This window comes from Phoca vitulina, unplaced genomic scaffold (genome assembly GCF_004348235.1).
Source record: "Phoca vitulina isolate PV1807 unplaced genomic scaffold, GSC_HSeal_1.0 scaffold8, whole genome shotgun sequence".
In the NCBI taxonomy this organism is placed as follows: domain Eukaryota; kingdom Metazoa; phylum Chordata; class Mammalia; order Carnivora; family Phocidae; genus Phoca; species Phoca vitulina.
Genome location: NW_022589711.1, coordinates 47,668,023 through 47,684,282, shown reverse-complemented (window position 1 = coordinate 47,684,282; position 16,260 = coordinate 47,668,023). Strand labels below are relative to the sequence as shown.

At 37.3% G+C, this 16,260-nt stretch overlaps 1 protein-coding gene across 14 annotated transcripts in view; it reads right to left on the bottom strand.

The window, feature by feature from the left end:
• Positions 1–16,260, bottom strand: part of RUBCN (rubicon autophagy regulator) — a 72,244-nt gene that overhangs the window by 27,342 nt on the left and 28,642 nt on the right. For 7 of the 14 annotated variants that reach the window (XM_032406767.1, XM_032406773.1, XM_032406768.1 and 4 more), the window contains exons 2-3: positions 9,634–9,787; positions 515–601 (exon numbers count right to left, since the gene is read on the bottom strand). In XM_032406767.1, coding sequence (XP_032262658.1) covers positions 515–601; positions 9,634–9,787 — 241 coding nt within the window. The remainder of the gene's footprint in view (positions 1–514; positions 602–9,633; positions 9,788–16,260) is intronic. The other 7 variants (XM_032406769.1, XM_032406770.1, XM_032406774.1 and 4 more) reach the window with 1 other exon arrangement.

Genomic DNA, 16,260 nt, shown 5'->3' with positions numbered 1-16,260 from the left:
GTTCATTACACTATTCTCTTTAATTTTGTATATATTTGAAATCTTCCATAATGAAGAGTTAAATAAATAGACACATACATTTGGCAGTGACTGATCTGGAACTAGCGGTGTAACTTTGGCCAAGTCACTAACCTCCATGAGCTGTTTCCCTGACTGGAAATCAGAGGTACTATATTGAACTAATAAGCATTCAGTCCTACTTCTCCAACCACTTCAGGGAACCTCTTGACATTTTCCCAGGATTTTGAACAGCTTCATTCTGGTCCTAATATGCAGATCTTTTGAAAATAACAAAACTTTTTCACCCCTTCCCCAGAGGACAGAAAGTAGCCTGGAGCAATGGGTTTAACACGGTTTATTTTTAAAAGCAAATAATCCTCCCCTCCAAATTAGTCCTACAGGAATAATTTCCTCAGTTAATAGGAAACTTGACACACACCATCCTTCTAGCCTAGGAGACTCTTCAGACAGAACATCAAACAACAAAGCCTTGTGGTTACTTTTCCGTTCTTACCTTCTCCACATGAAGGGCTGAGTGGGGACTGAGCCAGCGGATGTCCTTCACAAACTGCCAGTAATCAGTCTGGCGGTAACACACCTGCTGTGGGAACACATAAGGTGAAGAAATCACTACCACTTTAGACCAAATCTAGTTCTGGTGTTGACATTCAAAGAGAGGAGGGAAAAAAAGCCTAACCTTCCCTGCCTCGACAAAGGTTCTCAGCAGCAATCAAAAGGACATATACACATGTTCACCCTTTTTAAGGATAATTGTTAAAAAATGGTTTTAATTGTTCTTTTGAGCAGGTAATGCATGCATATGACACAGAAGGTTACACAATGAAAATAATCTGATTTCTCCCTCATCTCTCCACCATTCAGCCCCAAAAGGTAAATCTTAAAACTGGTGAAGAGTTTAAGTTATTTGTTAAAAATCAGAGATGTATGTCTTCAGTTCTTACTGCAAAATCAAGGAAAGACCTGCTTTTCCCCGTGCTACCCAGGTCAGGAAAGGGCTGTATTTAGAGTCAAAGAAATGATCAATTCTAGATAAAATAGTCTCACACTGGAAAAGGCCTGAACTGGAGAAGGCAAATGTTTATACTAGGAAGATCTAATTCTTATTTTTTGAGAATCCTTTCTGAGATTACTGGGCACGGGTTAAAACTGAAATCTAAATAATTTAGAAGTACAGATGTAGCACAAGCATTAAGAGACAGACTAACCAACAGAACAAAATAAACAGCCTAGAAGGAGTCCTTAAATCGGAACTTAATATATGGCCCCCAAAACATCTCAAATGTCAATGGGCTTCTCACCTAGACTGGTAAGGTAGAAGTGAGAATTAGAAGTGTCAGCTGTACAGGCTCTTTTGCCAACTGGAGTCATGAAGACCTTTAAGATCTTGGCAGCAGTGTGGCAGTGTTTCTGATCTCTGTTCTGTGGCTTAGTAGACACTGAGTGGCCAGGGATGGGCAGCAGTGGAATATCAACTCCAGCATGTCTCCTGGTTAGTTACATCTATGTGAATAGGATCTAAACTTGGTTTCCTTTCTTTAGGCAAAATTCTAGGCTAACTCAGAAATCAAATTAGGGACATCACTATAGATATCACGGACATTAGAGAGGAATACTATAAACAACTCTATGCTCACTAGTGTGACAACCTAGGTGAAATAGACCAATTCCTTGAAAGATACGATCTGCCAAATAGTACCAGGAAGAAATAGATAATCTGAGTAGGCCTATACCTCCTAAGAAAAATGGAATCAACAATTAATAACTTTCCAAAACCAAAAGCACCAGGCCTAGATGGGTTCACTGGTGAATTCTACTAAACATTTATTTATACCAATTCCCTATAATGCCTTTAAGAAAACAGAAGCAGGGGAAAATACTTCCCCAAATCATTCTATGAGGCCAGCATTATCCTAACACCAAGACCAGAAAAAAACATCACAAGAAAACTATGGACCAATATCTCTCATGAACATAGATGCAAAAATCCTCAACAAAATATTAGCAAATCAAATCCAACATTGTATAGAAATAATTGTACACCATAACCAAGCAGGATTTACACCAAGTATAAAAGGCTGGTTCAACATTCCAAAATCAACACATCAAATCACATCAATGGAATGTGATGGAATTCATCACATCAACAGCCAAACAAGAAAAAAAAAAAATCACATGATCATATCAAGAGATGCAGAAAAAGCATCTGACAAAACTCAACACCCATTCATAATAAAAACTCTCAGTAAACTAGGAATAGAGGGGAACTTCTTCAAATTGATAAAGAACATCTACAAAAACCTACAGCTAGCATCATACTTAATGGTAAGAAGCTCAAAGCTTTCCCACTAAGATCGGGAACAAAGCAAAGATGTCTCCTCTTCCCACAACTTTTTAACATCTTACTGGAAGCCCTAGCTAATGCAATAAGGAGAAAAAAAAAAGAGAGAAAAGAAAAGGCATACAGATTGGGAAGGAAGAAATAAAACTGCTTTTGTTCACAGAGGACATAATCATCTAAGTAGAAAATTCTTAAAAATCAACAAAAAAGTTCCTGGAACTAGTAAGTGATTATAGCAAGGTCATAGGATTCAAGGTTAATTTGAAAAACCAACCACTTTCCTATATATCAGCAATGAGCAAGTGGAATTTGAAAATAAAAACTCCCAAAAATGAAATACTTAGATATAAATCTAACACAAATATGTACAAGATCTACATGAGGAAAACTATAAAACACTGATGAAAGATAGCAAAGAACCAAATAAATACAGAGATAATCCATATTCATGGATAGGAAGACTCAATATTGTCATATGTCAGTTCTTCCCAACTTGATCTATAGATTCAATACAATCCAATCAAAATCCTAGCAAGTTATTTTTTGGATATCAACAAACTCATTGTTAGGTTTATATGGAGAAGCAAAAGACCCAGAATAGCTAAAACAATATTGAAAGACAAGAGCAAAGGGTTTCTCTTCAAAAAGGACTGACACTATCTGACTTGAAGACTTACTATAAAGGCACAGTAATCAAGGCAATGTAGTATTGGGGAATAAACAGACAAAGAGAGCAGTGAAACAGAATAGAGAGCTCAGAAATAGACACACATAAATAAAATCAACTAACCTTTGACAAGGGAGCAAAGGCAATACAATGGAGCAATTATAGTCTTTTCAACATGGTGCTGAAACACTGGACATCCACATGCAAAAAAAATGAATCTAGACACAGACCTTACACCTGTCACAAAAATTAAGTCAAAATGCGTCATAGACCTAAATGTAAAATGCAAAACTATAAATCTTCTAGAAGATAACATAAGAAGAAACCTAGATGACCTTGGGTATAGTGATGACTTTTTTGATACAAGACCAAAAGCATGATCCATGAAACAAAGAACTTGTAAGCTAGACTTCACTAAAATTAAACACTTCTGCTCTGTGACCAACAATGTCAAGAGAAAGAAAAGACAAACCACAAACTGGGAGAAAATATTTGCAAAAGCCACATATGATAAAGGAATTTTATCCAAAATATATGAAGAACTCTTAAAACACAACAATAAGAAAACAAACAATCTGACTTAAAAAATGGGCCAAACACCTTAACAGACACCTTGCCAAAGAAGATATAAAGAAGACAAATAAGCATATGAAAAGATATGCCACATCATATATCATCAGGGAGATGCAAATTAAAACAACACAGTACCACTATATACTTACATTAGAACGGCCAAAATACAAAACAATACCAACATTAAATGCCGATGAGGATGTGGAGCAAAAGGAACTCTCATTCATTGCTCGTGACAATGCAAAATGGTATAGCTACTTTGGAAGACAGTTTGGCAGTTTCTTACAAAACTAAATATACTCTTACCATAGGATCCAGCAATTACATTCCTTGGTATTTAACCAAAGGAGCTGAAAATTTACGCCCACACAGAAACTTCTATAAAAACTTGATGTCAAACTATGTAGAGGCAAGACAACTTTCAAAGTTAGAAGGAAAAAAAAAACTAAAAATGTAGGTTTTATACTAATATTACTGGATCTTTAAACTGCTAGTCCAGTATAAGGAAATTAAAACTGGAAGTCCTGTATCATGTATTATGGGTGCAATTTATTCAAGAAAGATGATATGAAGCTCCATCAGTGGATCCATACTCCCAGAAAAGGTTTTGGCCCTATATCCAAAGACTGTTGAATAAATGTGATTTTAGATGTTTTAAAATAAAATAAAATGTTTGAATGACTCCTTAATTGCCCTCATTTGATCAGGAAATGATTCAGATCATGTTGTATAAGAAGGTTTTCCTGTCCTTATCCAAAAAATGATGAAGCAGTTAAGGACTAAATAAAATGACAAATGTTTGAATGTTAGGGGAAAAAAATCAACAACAAAAGATGCTGTACAGGGCGCCTGGGTGGCTCAGTCGTTAAGTGTCTGCCTTCAGCTCAGGTCATGATCCCAGGGTCCTGGGATCAAGTCCCACATCGGGCTCCCTCCTCAGGGGGAAGCCTGCTTCTCCCTCTCCCACTCCCGCTGCTTGTGTTCCTGCTCTTGCTATCTCTGTCTCTGTCAAATAAATAAATAAAATCTTGAAAAAAAAAAAAAAGATGCTGTACAAATGAGGGGCTATTCCTACCATAATGAAAAGCTACAATAATTTAAACTGAGCAGAGATGACACAAAATAGACAACAACAGACCATAATAAAAAACCAGAAATAGATCTGTGTGCCAAAGGAATTAAGTAACTTCAAAATAAATTACAGATGAAATGGTTTAAATGTAAAAAATTAAGCCATTAATAGAAGAAACCAGGGAGAAACATTTGTAATAACCGTACAGTGGGGAAGCCCTTTCAGAGGATCATACAGAGCCCAGAAGCCCTGAAAGAAACAATCAGTTTGACTTACTAAAAATCAGAGGGGCGCCCGGGTGGCTCAGTCGGTTAAGCGCCCAACTCTTGATTACGGCTCAGGTCATGATCTCAGGATTGTGAGATCAATCCCCATGTGGGTATGCTCAGTGGGGAGTCGGCTTGAGATTCTCTCTCTCCCTCTGCACTCTGCACCTCCCCACTACAAGTGCATGTGTGTGCTCTCTCTCAAAATAAATAAAAGGTTCTCTCTCCCTCTCCCTTTGCCCCCCCATCAGATATTTCTACATATAAAAGCCACCATATGAAATGGCAAAAGACAAACCAGAAGAAAATATCTGCAATTCACATTACAGACAAAGGATTAATTCCATTAATAAAAATCTCTTACAAATCCATAGGAAAAGACTAACAATCTAAGGAAACGGGGGAAAGTAGGAAAAAGTTCATAGAAAATAAGGCTCTCTAAACATCTTTCATAATAAGAGAAATGTAAATTTTTACCTATCATATTGGTGATAGTTTACAGTTTAGTAACACCCTATACTGGCATGGGTTTGGAGAAGGAAATACTCTTACACATTGTTGGTGAGGATGTAAATAGACATAACTTCCTGGAGGGCAATTTAGCAGTATCTATCCAAATTGAAATGCACATACCCTTTAGCCTAAAAATTCTACTTCTAGGAATATCCTATGGTAAAGGGCAAAATGACACTAGGTTTATTCACCGTAGCACTGTTACTAACTGTAAACGACTGGAAGTAATCTAAAAGTCCATTACCAGGGGACTGGTTACATAAATTATGGTACATACAATGGAATATTATAGAATGACAGCTGTAAAAAAGAAAAGCACTTTATGTAATGATTTGGAATGAATCACAAGACATATCAAGTGAAAAAACCAAGGTGCAGAATAGTAATTATAGCATGCTTTTATTTGTATGAAAAATCAAGAAGTGTAGCAAAGAAAAGTATTCATAAAATCTTTTATAAACATAAAAATTCTCTGGAAAGAAACTGGTAAACAGCAGTTACCTACAGGACTGGAAGGAAACAAGATATTTCACTGAATATAGTTATATGCTTTTTTTAACCATATAAATGTATTGTTTATTTAAAAAACTAAATATATAAAATGTATTATTTAAAAAATTAAATATTTTAAAGCAAGTTACACAATGATATATACAGTACAATCTTAATATTTTAAAAAGCACATAAATGCATAGAAAAAAATAAGATCTACCCAAATGTTAAAGAGCAATAATCCTTGGTGTTGACTTGAGGGTGATATTTACTTTCTTCAAATTCTTTTTCAGTATTTTCCAAATTTTCAACAAATAAAAATATATAACATATATTCAGAAAAAAAAAAATACACAGAGGTCTTTTGTGTTGTTATTGTTATTTTTTAAATCGGGCCACCTATATTGCCAAGAAGAAGTTTCTTCTTGGTGGTGGAAAAGAGGAGAATCTTTTTATTTCTCCTATTCAGCTGAAGAATCTTAGGGACTGAGTGTCTCCACATTTCTAAGCAGCTGAAAAGAAAAGATCAAATATGCCTTGCCTTATGGGAAAACTAAAAGGGAGCCCCGATGCAGGCTGTCAGGGAAAATGAGATCCCTCTAAAAATACGGTCATGATGTTATAGCTTTCATAAGGCCCTGAGTGCTTTAAAAAAATAAGGTTCACATTCCATAACACATCCTCATGAAAACACAGAATAGATACGACCAGCGTGAATCACTGCATCCCTTCCCCCTCTCCAAGGGCACAACACCCAGAATAGCTTCCTGATGACGCAGCAGCCAGAAGCCTTTGAAAGCCTTAATCTTTAGGGAGGAAATGAAAGGGAAAAATAAGTCCTTGACACAGACATTAATTGTTAGATCTTCACAAGGCAGAACAGAGCAGCAGTGAAACTGGTATGGATCTTCTGGTTATGATTCTTTCCATTATAGCCTGTAGTTGAAAAGTGTGTGTATGACAGATTTGCCTGGTTTACTCTGTTTTCACTTATGAACACTACCGCTATTTTGCAGATGACCATATACTTTAATATTTTTCATTCTGATAACGACATGCTTTCACAGATATCATTCATTAATAATTCTAACGAGATACGTTAATATTGTTTTGCATTTACCAAACAACCTTCATTTGGAATCCCACTGACTTTACTATTTCATTATGACATTTTCTCTTTCTGGCACAGATGGGAAAACTGCCTTGTAATATGGTGAAGTGATTACTCTAGATGACAATGTAAAATTAGTAACAGAGCCAAGAAAAGAACCTTTTTGGTATCAAGATGCAAGTGCTTAACCACTAAAATGGTAGTGACACTAATCTAGTAGTTATTTTGGTCATCAGCCTGGGAAACTTGTATTGAGTTTTTGTACAACATGTGGCATGATTCCCAAGTTTCTGGCTTGGGACTGAGTAGCTGGCAATGCCACAAATTAGTGTTAAAAATAGGAGGAAGGGCAATCTCATGAGGAAAATAAGTTTGTTTTGGGTCGTTTTGTGCTTGGCCTGTACAACAGACAGCTATATGATAATGTATAGCAGACAGCTAGTCTTATGGATCTGGAGCTCAGCAGAGGTGTCTGAGCTGGGGGTCTTCAGTACATGGGTGATAGTTAAAACAATGCGAGTAGATGAGGCTGTTTCAGGAAAATGTACAAAGTAAGAAGAGATAAGGACATAGGACAGAATCCCACTAAATGCTAAAATCCAAAAAGAAGAGATTCCAGGGAAAGTAACTAAGAAGGAATGGTCACAGAGGGAGGAGAACTCTATGACATTAGAAGGTAATAATGCTGGGGCGCCTGGGTGGCTCAGTCGTTAAGCGTCTGCCTTCGGCTCAGGTCATGATCCCAGGGTCCTGGGATCGAGCCCCGCATCGGGCTCCCTGCTCCGCGAGAAGCCTGCTTCTCCCTCTCCCATTCCCCCTGCTTGTGTTCCCTCTCTCGCTGTCTCTCTCTGTCAAATAAATAAATAAATTTAATCTTTTAAAAAAAAAAAAGATAATAACGCCATACATGTAAGTCAAGGTGTGATGATGGTCAACAGTGAAGAACATATGACAGCATTCAAAGAAGAAGAAATGTTCATGGATCTGGTAACATGGACATGATTTTACTTAAATTTCAGTAGCAAGATCACCAGTGGTACGGGCAAAAACCAGATTGCAGTGGGTTGACTTATTTGTTCTATAAATTCCAGTCTTCGTAACTATTTTTTTTCCATAGGACTACATGTAACTTGAAACTTAAAAAAATGAAAGAAACAATTATTATTTCCTATGTGCCACCAACTGCATAGGCAAATTTGTGTGCTATTTCATTTCATCTTTCCATCAAACATTACGATATAAATAACATTATCCTCATTTTTATAGATGAGAAAAACAAGCCTCAAAAAAATTAATATTGCCTAATAGTTAAGATCAACTGTCAACTTATGTTTTTTAAAGCTTTTCATGTATATCATCTCATTTAATTCTCACAATAATCCTATGAGGTAGGTACCAGGGTTATCTCATTTTACAAATGAGTAAACAGAGGCATAAAGCGGTAACTTACCCAATACTACCCAGTGCTGAAGCTGGGATTAAAATATGAACAGTTCAACTCAGACGTCTATAACGGTAACTACTACTCCATTTTTTTTTTTCCCAAGCACCTGAGCACTGAGTCTAGATTTCAATCTAGGTTCTATCTGATTCCAAAGACTTTTATCAGTGTACCACACAATGCTGCCTCCAAATTCCCAGAATGGTGTTTGAATAACAATAACCATTAAGAAACTCTTCGACAGAGCCTCAATTTCAGAACTTATTCTGAATAAAGAAAATCTAACCTAAGCCAACTTCTCCATTGAATTCTGAAAATATCTAACAGGAACATTAGTTTGAAGACACTGTTCAGAAGTAATATACACATATTTTTAGAAGGGAGGGTACCATATTAAATCCTATCAACTGTGAATACCTTAATGCCAATTATTTGATTAGCTCTTTTTCAATGTGATTGCTAGTCTAGTTGAGAATAAGTTCTGATTAAAAAATTCTAGACAAGCTTGGCTCAAGAGAGAGAGTTCCAGGGAAGAATACTAGACCCTGACATGGGATGAGCATGAGTGTTTGGGAATACATGATTATGCACATATTTGTGAGGTCTGATTTTTTAAAGTAGGAGGATACCAGAGCCAATGATTCACTTGACAATTTTATCCAGATCTGAACCTTATTTAAAACACTGCAAATGGAGTAATTGCCAAAGATGAAGCAAAAACCATTAAGTATTATTACATTTCACTCCTTATCAATACTCAAAGTTTATTAGAGTGTTTGAGGATATTACAGAAAAGAAACTCAGTATCAATAAAGTTTATATTTAAAAAAATTAAGCTATAACTAAAACTACCATTCCCAAGAATCAACAAGTTATCTACAAAATGATGCTGAGGATATTCTAAAAATGACAATATTCTGTAAATACTTCTCAGATGTGCCCTAAGGTGCTCCTAAGAGAAAAATCCTAGTGATTCATCATCATTATCCTTATTGTCCTCCTCCTCCTCATATTACAGTTCTACCCTCAAGGGCTCACAAACTAGTGGCCTTCATCTTCTCCCTGCCAACAACTTAATGCAACTGTTTCTTTCCAACAAGTGGTCAGTTAATCTGGCAAAAAAGAAGAGGTTTACATACCTGGTCATGGATGAGCCCATGATAGAGGATGCTCTGCATGTCCCTGCAAAGCCGTTCCAGGCCACCATACTTGGACCAAACGTTGGGACTGTTGGCTGACACCAAACCCTCCACGGTAGTCTTCAAATTACCCAGCAGCTGCCAGTGCTCCCTCCTGCAAGGGCATCAATTATACCAATGGTTAGTTAACTTTGTTGTACCTGATCCTAATCATGTCAAAGAAAGTCTAAGCCAAGAAGCCTCCTGCCCTACATCTTAACATTTTCTCCCCTATTAATTTTTTACTTGGGCATAAAACCCAATTCTGAGAGAATTTAAGTTGTAAAGAACACTAAGATTTAAAAACAAAAACAAAAACAAACAAAACCCCTCACTCTTAATGTGGCATATTATGCATTGTAAGGTGATCTTCATCTATTATCTCATTTAATTCTCACCTAAGTAACCTATAACCCTGTGTTTCTGGGAGTGTGACCCATCAAGATCCATTTCTGGAAATGACAGTACATGAGCAACATATAAAGAGATGAGGGCATTTACTCAAAACCAGAAATCTTTTTCCAAACGAAAAAGTCAAAAATGAATTTTTATTCACTATATTTCCACGCACTGAGTACCCATACCTATATGCAAATATTATAGTTAAGAATACAAATTACCCATGACTTCCCCCCATAGTTTTTTAAGCTAAAATTAAGACAAAAATGTTCTGTTTGCACTGAGCCACTTTGGGACATGCCCCCCAAAATCAATCAACCTTTGGCTTATTCTTCTGAACCATGTGAAGTACTGAGAGGAAAAGTCTGAAAATTGTTATACTGCACACTTTAACTTGCCCTTCCATTTCTTATTACAATACTACTCTTTATACTTTTCAAGGACAGTCATGGGACTAATTTTTTTCAGGGAAATTTCACCATACTATTTTATATCATTTAAATACCTATAGGGGTAGAAGTGCACTGAATTGGAATCCTTTCTATCAGTATTCAAAACTAACTTATTTGTACATTTTTTGAGTCATTTTTAAAAGTGGATGAGTACAGTAAAGACAAATAAAATAAAATGAATGAAGCTAGGTCCAGTATAGGAGTGTCATCTAAAAAGAGAAAGCCAGATGAATCTCAGTCTGGTCTTCTGCTTTCAGGACCTTAAGACCAAGAATTTATTCAAACTGGGAGACAACAGGCTTTCTTAACCTTACACTGTTCAACATTCAAGTCACCAAACTCACTTGTTCCATTTCTTTCTTCCCAAATTTATTGAGATATAATTAACATATTATATTACTTTAAGGTATATAACACAATGATTTGATATACATATACATTGTAAAATGATTACCACAATAAAATTAGTTAGCATTTATCACCTAGCATAGTTAACAAATTTTTTCTTGTGATGAGAACATTTAGATCTACTCTCTTAGCAACTTTCAAATATACAATACAGGAGAGGGAGGAGAAAGACGGCAGAGGAGTAGGAGACCTAAATTTCATCTGGTCCCAGGAATTCAGCTAGTTATCAAACCATTCTGAATACCTACAAACTCAACAGGAGATCAAAGAAAAGATTAGCAGCAATTCTATGAATAGAAAAGTGACCACTTTCTGGAAGGTAGGACATGTGGAGAAGTGAATCCAAGGCAATATTCGGGAAGATAGACGGTGGGGGGGGGAGGGAGCCGCCATCAGCAGATACCGGCAAGCGATAGAGCCACGGAGCACAAAATCAGAACCTTTAGAAGTCAGCTCCACTGAGGGACGTCGCTCCAGTGGCTAAGCAGGGGGTGGAATCCTCGCTGGGACAGTGTGGTCTCAGGACCCTCGGGGTCACAGAAAAACCGGGGGTGCCTGAGTGCGGCAGAGCTCCCAGGTATCAGAGCAGGGAAGCCGGCTGCAGAGACAGAGCTGAGGAGTGGGCTCTCAGCTCGGGGTTGCCATAAACCGTGATCTGTGGCACAGTCGGGCCACTGCTCTTCCAGCAGGGACCCAACAAGCAGAAGATCCGGGTAGACTCCCCCTCCTCCCCCGGGAGGAGCAGCGCGGGAGCGCACCGCAGGGATCTGCTGGGTTTGGAGACTCCACACGGGGTCGTGTGCCAGAGATAAAAACGCTTGGTCACAGGCCGGGTGAGCACAGAGTGTGGCCAGAGACCAGGGAGACGGGAGAGATTGACTGCTTTTCTCTGGGGGCTCACTGAGGAGTGGGGCCCCGAGTTCTCCGCTTGGGAGTTCTCAGCTTGGGAGGCGGCCATTTTCACTCTTGTCCTCCAAAGCTCTACAGAAAGTTTGCAGGGAACAAAAGCTACCCAAGAGCAAACCCAAGCAGATTACTTAGCCCCACTCCAGCAAGGGCGGGGCAATTCCGCCACCGGCGGACATTTGCGAACCACTGCAACAGGCCCCTCCCCCAGAAGATCAGCAAGAACAGCCAGCCAAGACCAAGTTTACCGATCAATGAGAATGGCAGAACTCTAGCACTATGGGAATACAGCTCACAGAATTCATGGTTTTTTTCCCATGATTCTTTAGTTTTTCAAAGTTAATTTTTTTAATTTTCTTTTTTTTATTTTTCTATTTTTTTTTTGAATTTCTCTTTTTCCCTTTCTCAATGAACATCTTATCAATCCCTTTTTTAAAAATCTTTTTTATTTTTCATTTTTAGAGTCATATTCTATCCCTTCCTTGTAGTTAACCTTACTTTTGTATATATATAAGTTGTTCTCTCTTTAAAATTTTGGGATACAGTTTCTTCTAACAGACCAAAATATACCCTAAATCTCTAGTGTATGGCTTTGTTATAGTCTCCTGCCTGATCACATTCTCTCCCCCGCCCTTTTTTTTCAAATTTCTCTTCTTTCTTTTTTCAACCAACTTCTTATCAATTTCTTTTATAAAATCTTTTATAATTTTCATCTTTACAGTCATATTCCATCCCTTCATTGTATTTACCCTTATTTTTATACATATATAAGTTTTTCTTTCATTAAAATTTTGGGAGGCAGTTTCTTATAACAGACCAAAATACGCCCAGAATCTAGTGTGTGGCACCGATCTATTCACCAGCCTGATCATATTTGATCATATCCTTTTTTTCTTTTTCTTTTTCTTTTCTTTTTTCTTTCTTTCCCTTTCTTTTCCCCAGTTTCGGGTCTCTTCTGATTTGTTTAGTGTATATTTTTCTGGGGTCATTGTTACCCTGTTAGCATTTGTTCTCTCATTCATCTATTCTCCTCTGGACAAAATGACAAGATGGAAAAACTCACCTCAAAAAAAAGAACAAGAGGCAGTACCAACTGCCAGGGACCTAATCAATATGGACATTAGTAAGATGTCAGAACTAGAGTTCAGAATGACGATTATAAAGATACTAGCTGGGCTTGAAAAAAGCATGGAAGATACTAGAGAAACCCTTTCTGGAGAAATAAAAGAACTAAAATCTAACCACGTCTAAATCAAAAAGGCTATTAATGAAGTGCAATAAAAAATGGAGGCTCTAACTGCTAGGATAAATGAGGCAGAAGAGGGAATTAGTGATATAGAAGAACAAATGATGGAGAATAAAGAAGCTGAGAAAAAGAGAGATAAACAACTACTGGGTCACGAGGACAGAATTCGAGAGATAAGTGATACCATAAGATGAAACAATATTAGAATAACTGGGATCCCAGAAGAAGAAAAAAGAGAGAGAGGGGCAGAAGGTATATTGGAGCAAATTATAGCAGAGAACTTCCCTAATTTGGGGAAGGAAACAGGCATCACAATCCAGGAGGCACAGAAAACTCCCCTCAAAAATCAATAAAAATAGGTCAATACCCCAACACCTAATAGTAAAACTTACAAGTCTCAGAGACAAAGAGAAAATCCTGAAAGCAGCTCGGGACAAGAGGTCTGTAACCTACAATGATAGAAACATTAGATTGGCAACAGACCTATCCACAGAGACCTGGTAGGCCAGAAAGGACTGGCATGATATATTCAGAGCACTAAATGAGAAAAATATGCAGCCAAGAATACTATATCCAGCTAGGCTGTCACTGAAAATAGAAGGAGAGATAAAAAGCTTCCAGGACTAACAAAAACTAAAAGAATTTGCAAACACGAAACCAGCCCTACAAGAAATATTGAAAGGAGTCCTCTAAGCAAAGAGAGAGCCTAAAAGCAACATCGACCAGAAAGGAACAGAGCCAATATACAGTAACAGTCACCTTACAGGCAATACAATGGCACTAAATTCATATCTTTCAATAGTTACCCTGAATGTAAATGGGCTACATGCCCCAATCAAAAGACACAGGGTATCAGATGGTATAAAAAAACAAGACCCATTGATATGCTGTCTGCAAGAGACTCATTTTAGACACAAAGACACCTCCAGATTGAAAGTGAGGGGGTGGAAAACAATTTACCATGCTAATAGACATCAAAAGAAAGCTGGGGTGGCAATCTTTGTATCAGACAAATTAGATTTTAAACCAAAGACTATAATAAGAGATGAGGAGGGACACTATATCCTACTTAAAGGGTCTATCCAACAAGAAGATCTAACAATTGTAAATATCTATGCCCCTAACATGGGAGCAGCCAATTATATAAGCCAATGAATAACAAAATCAAAGAAACACATTGACAACAACACCATAATAGTAGGGGACTTTAACACCCCCCTCACTGAAATGGACAGATCATCTAAGCAAAAGATCAACAAGGAAATAAAGGGTTTAAATGACACACTGGACCAAACGGACTTCACAGATATATTCAGAACATTCCATCCCAAAGCAACAGAATACACACTCTTCTCTAGTGCCCATGGAACATTCTCCAGAATAGATCACATCCTAGGTCACAAATCAGGTCTCAACCAGTACCAAAAGACTGGGATCATTCCCTGCATATTTTTGGACCACAATGCTTTGAAACTAGAACTCAATCACAAGAGGAAAATTGTAAAGAACTCAAATACATGGAGGCTAAAGAGCATCCTACTAAAGAATGAATGGGTCAACCAGGAAATTAAAGAAGAATTTAAAAAATTCACAGAAACAAATGAAAATGAAAATACAATTGTTCAAAATCTTTGGGATGCAGCAAAGGTGGTCCTAAGAGGGAAGTATATAGCAATACAAGCCTTTCTCAAGAAATAAGAAAGGTCTCAAGTACACAACCTAACCCTACACCTAAAGGAGCTGGAGAAAGAACAGCAAATAAAGCCTAAACCCAGCTGGAGAAGAGAAAGAATAAAGATCAGAGTAGAAATCAATGAAAAAGAAACCAAAATAACAGTAGAACAGATCAATGAAACTAGGAGCTGGTTCTTTGAAAGAATTAATAAGATTGATAAACCCCTGGCCAGACTTATAAAAAAAAAAAAAAAGAGAGAGAAAGAGAGAGAAAGGACCCAAATAAATAAAACCATGAATGAAAGAGGAGAGATCACAACCAACACCAAAGAAATACAAACAATTATAAAAACATATTATGAGCAACTATATGCCAGCAAATTAGATAATCTGGAAGAAATGGATGCATTCCTAGAGACATATAAACTACCAAAACTGAACCAGGAAGAAATAGAAAACCTGAACCACCAAGGAAATTGAAGCAGTAATCAAAAACCTCCCAAAACAAGAGCCCAGGGCCAGATGGCTTCCCAGGGGAATTCTACCAAACATTTAAAGAAGAATTAATACCTACTCTTCTGAAGCTGTTTCAAAGAATAGAAATGGAAGGAAAACTTCCAAACTCATTTTACAAGGCCAGCATTACCTTGATCCCAAAACCAGACAAAGACCCCATCAAAAAGGAGAACTACAGACCAATATCCCTGATGAACATGGATGCAAAAATTCTCACCAAAATACTAGCCAATAGGATCCAACAGTACATTAAAAGGATTATGCACCACGACCAAGTGGGATGTATTCCTGGGCTGCAAGGTTGGTTCAACATCCGCAAATCAATCAATGTGATACATTAATTAAAGAAAGAACAAGAACCATATGATCCTCTCAATAGACGCAGAAAAAGCATTTGACAAAGTACAGCATCCTTTCTTGATTAAAACTCTTCAGAGTGTAGGGAGAGAGGATACAAACCTCAATATCATAAAAGCCATCTATGAAAAACCCACAGCAAATATCATTCTCAATGGGGAAAAACTGAGAGCTTTCCCCCTAAGGTCAGGAACACGGCAGGGATGTCCACTATCACCACTGCTATTCAACATAGTACTAGAAGTCCTCGCCACAGCAATCAGACAACAAAAAGAAATAAAAGGCATCCGAATCGGCAAAGAAGAAGTCAAACTCTCACTCTTTGCAGATGATATGATACTTCATGTGGAAAATCTAAAAGTCTGCACCCCAAAACTGCTAGAGCTAATACAGGAATTCAGTAAAGTGGCAGGATATAAAATTAATGCACAGAAATCAGTTGCATTTCTATACACCAACAACAAGACAGAAGAAAGAGAAATTAAGGAGTCGATCCCATTTACAATTGCACCCAAAACCGTAAGATACCTAGGAATAAATTTAACCAAAGAGGCAAAGAATCTGTACTCAGAAAACTATAAAATATTCATGAAAGAAATTGAGGGAGACACAAAGAAATGGAAAAACATT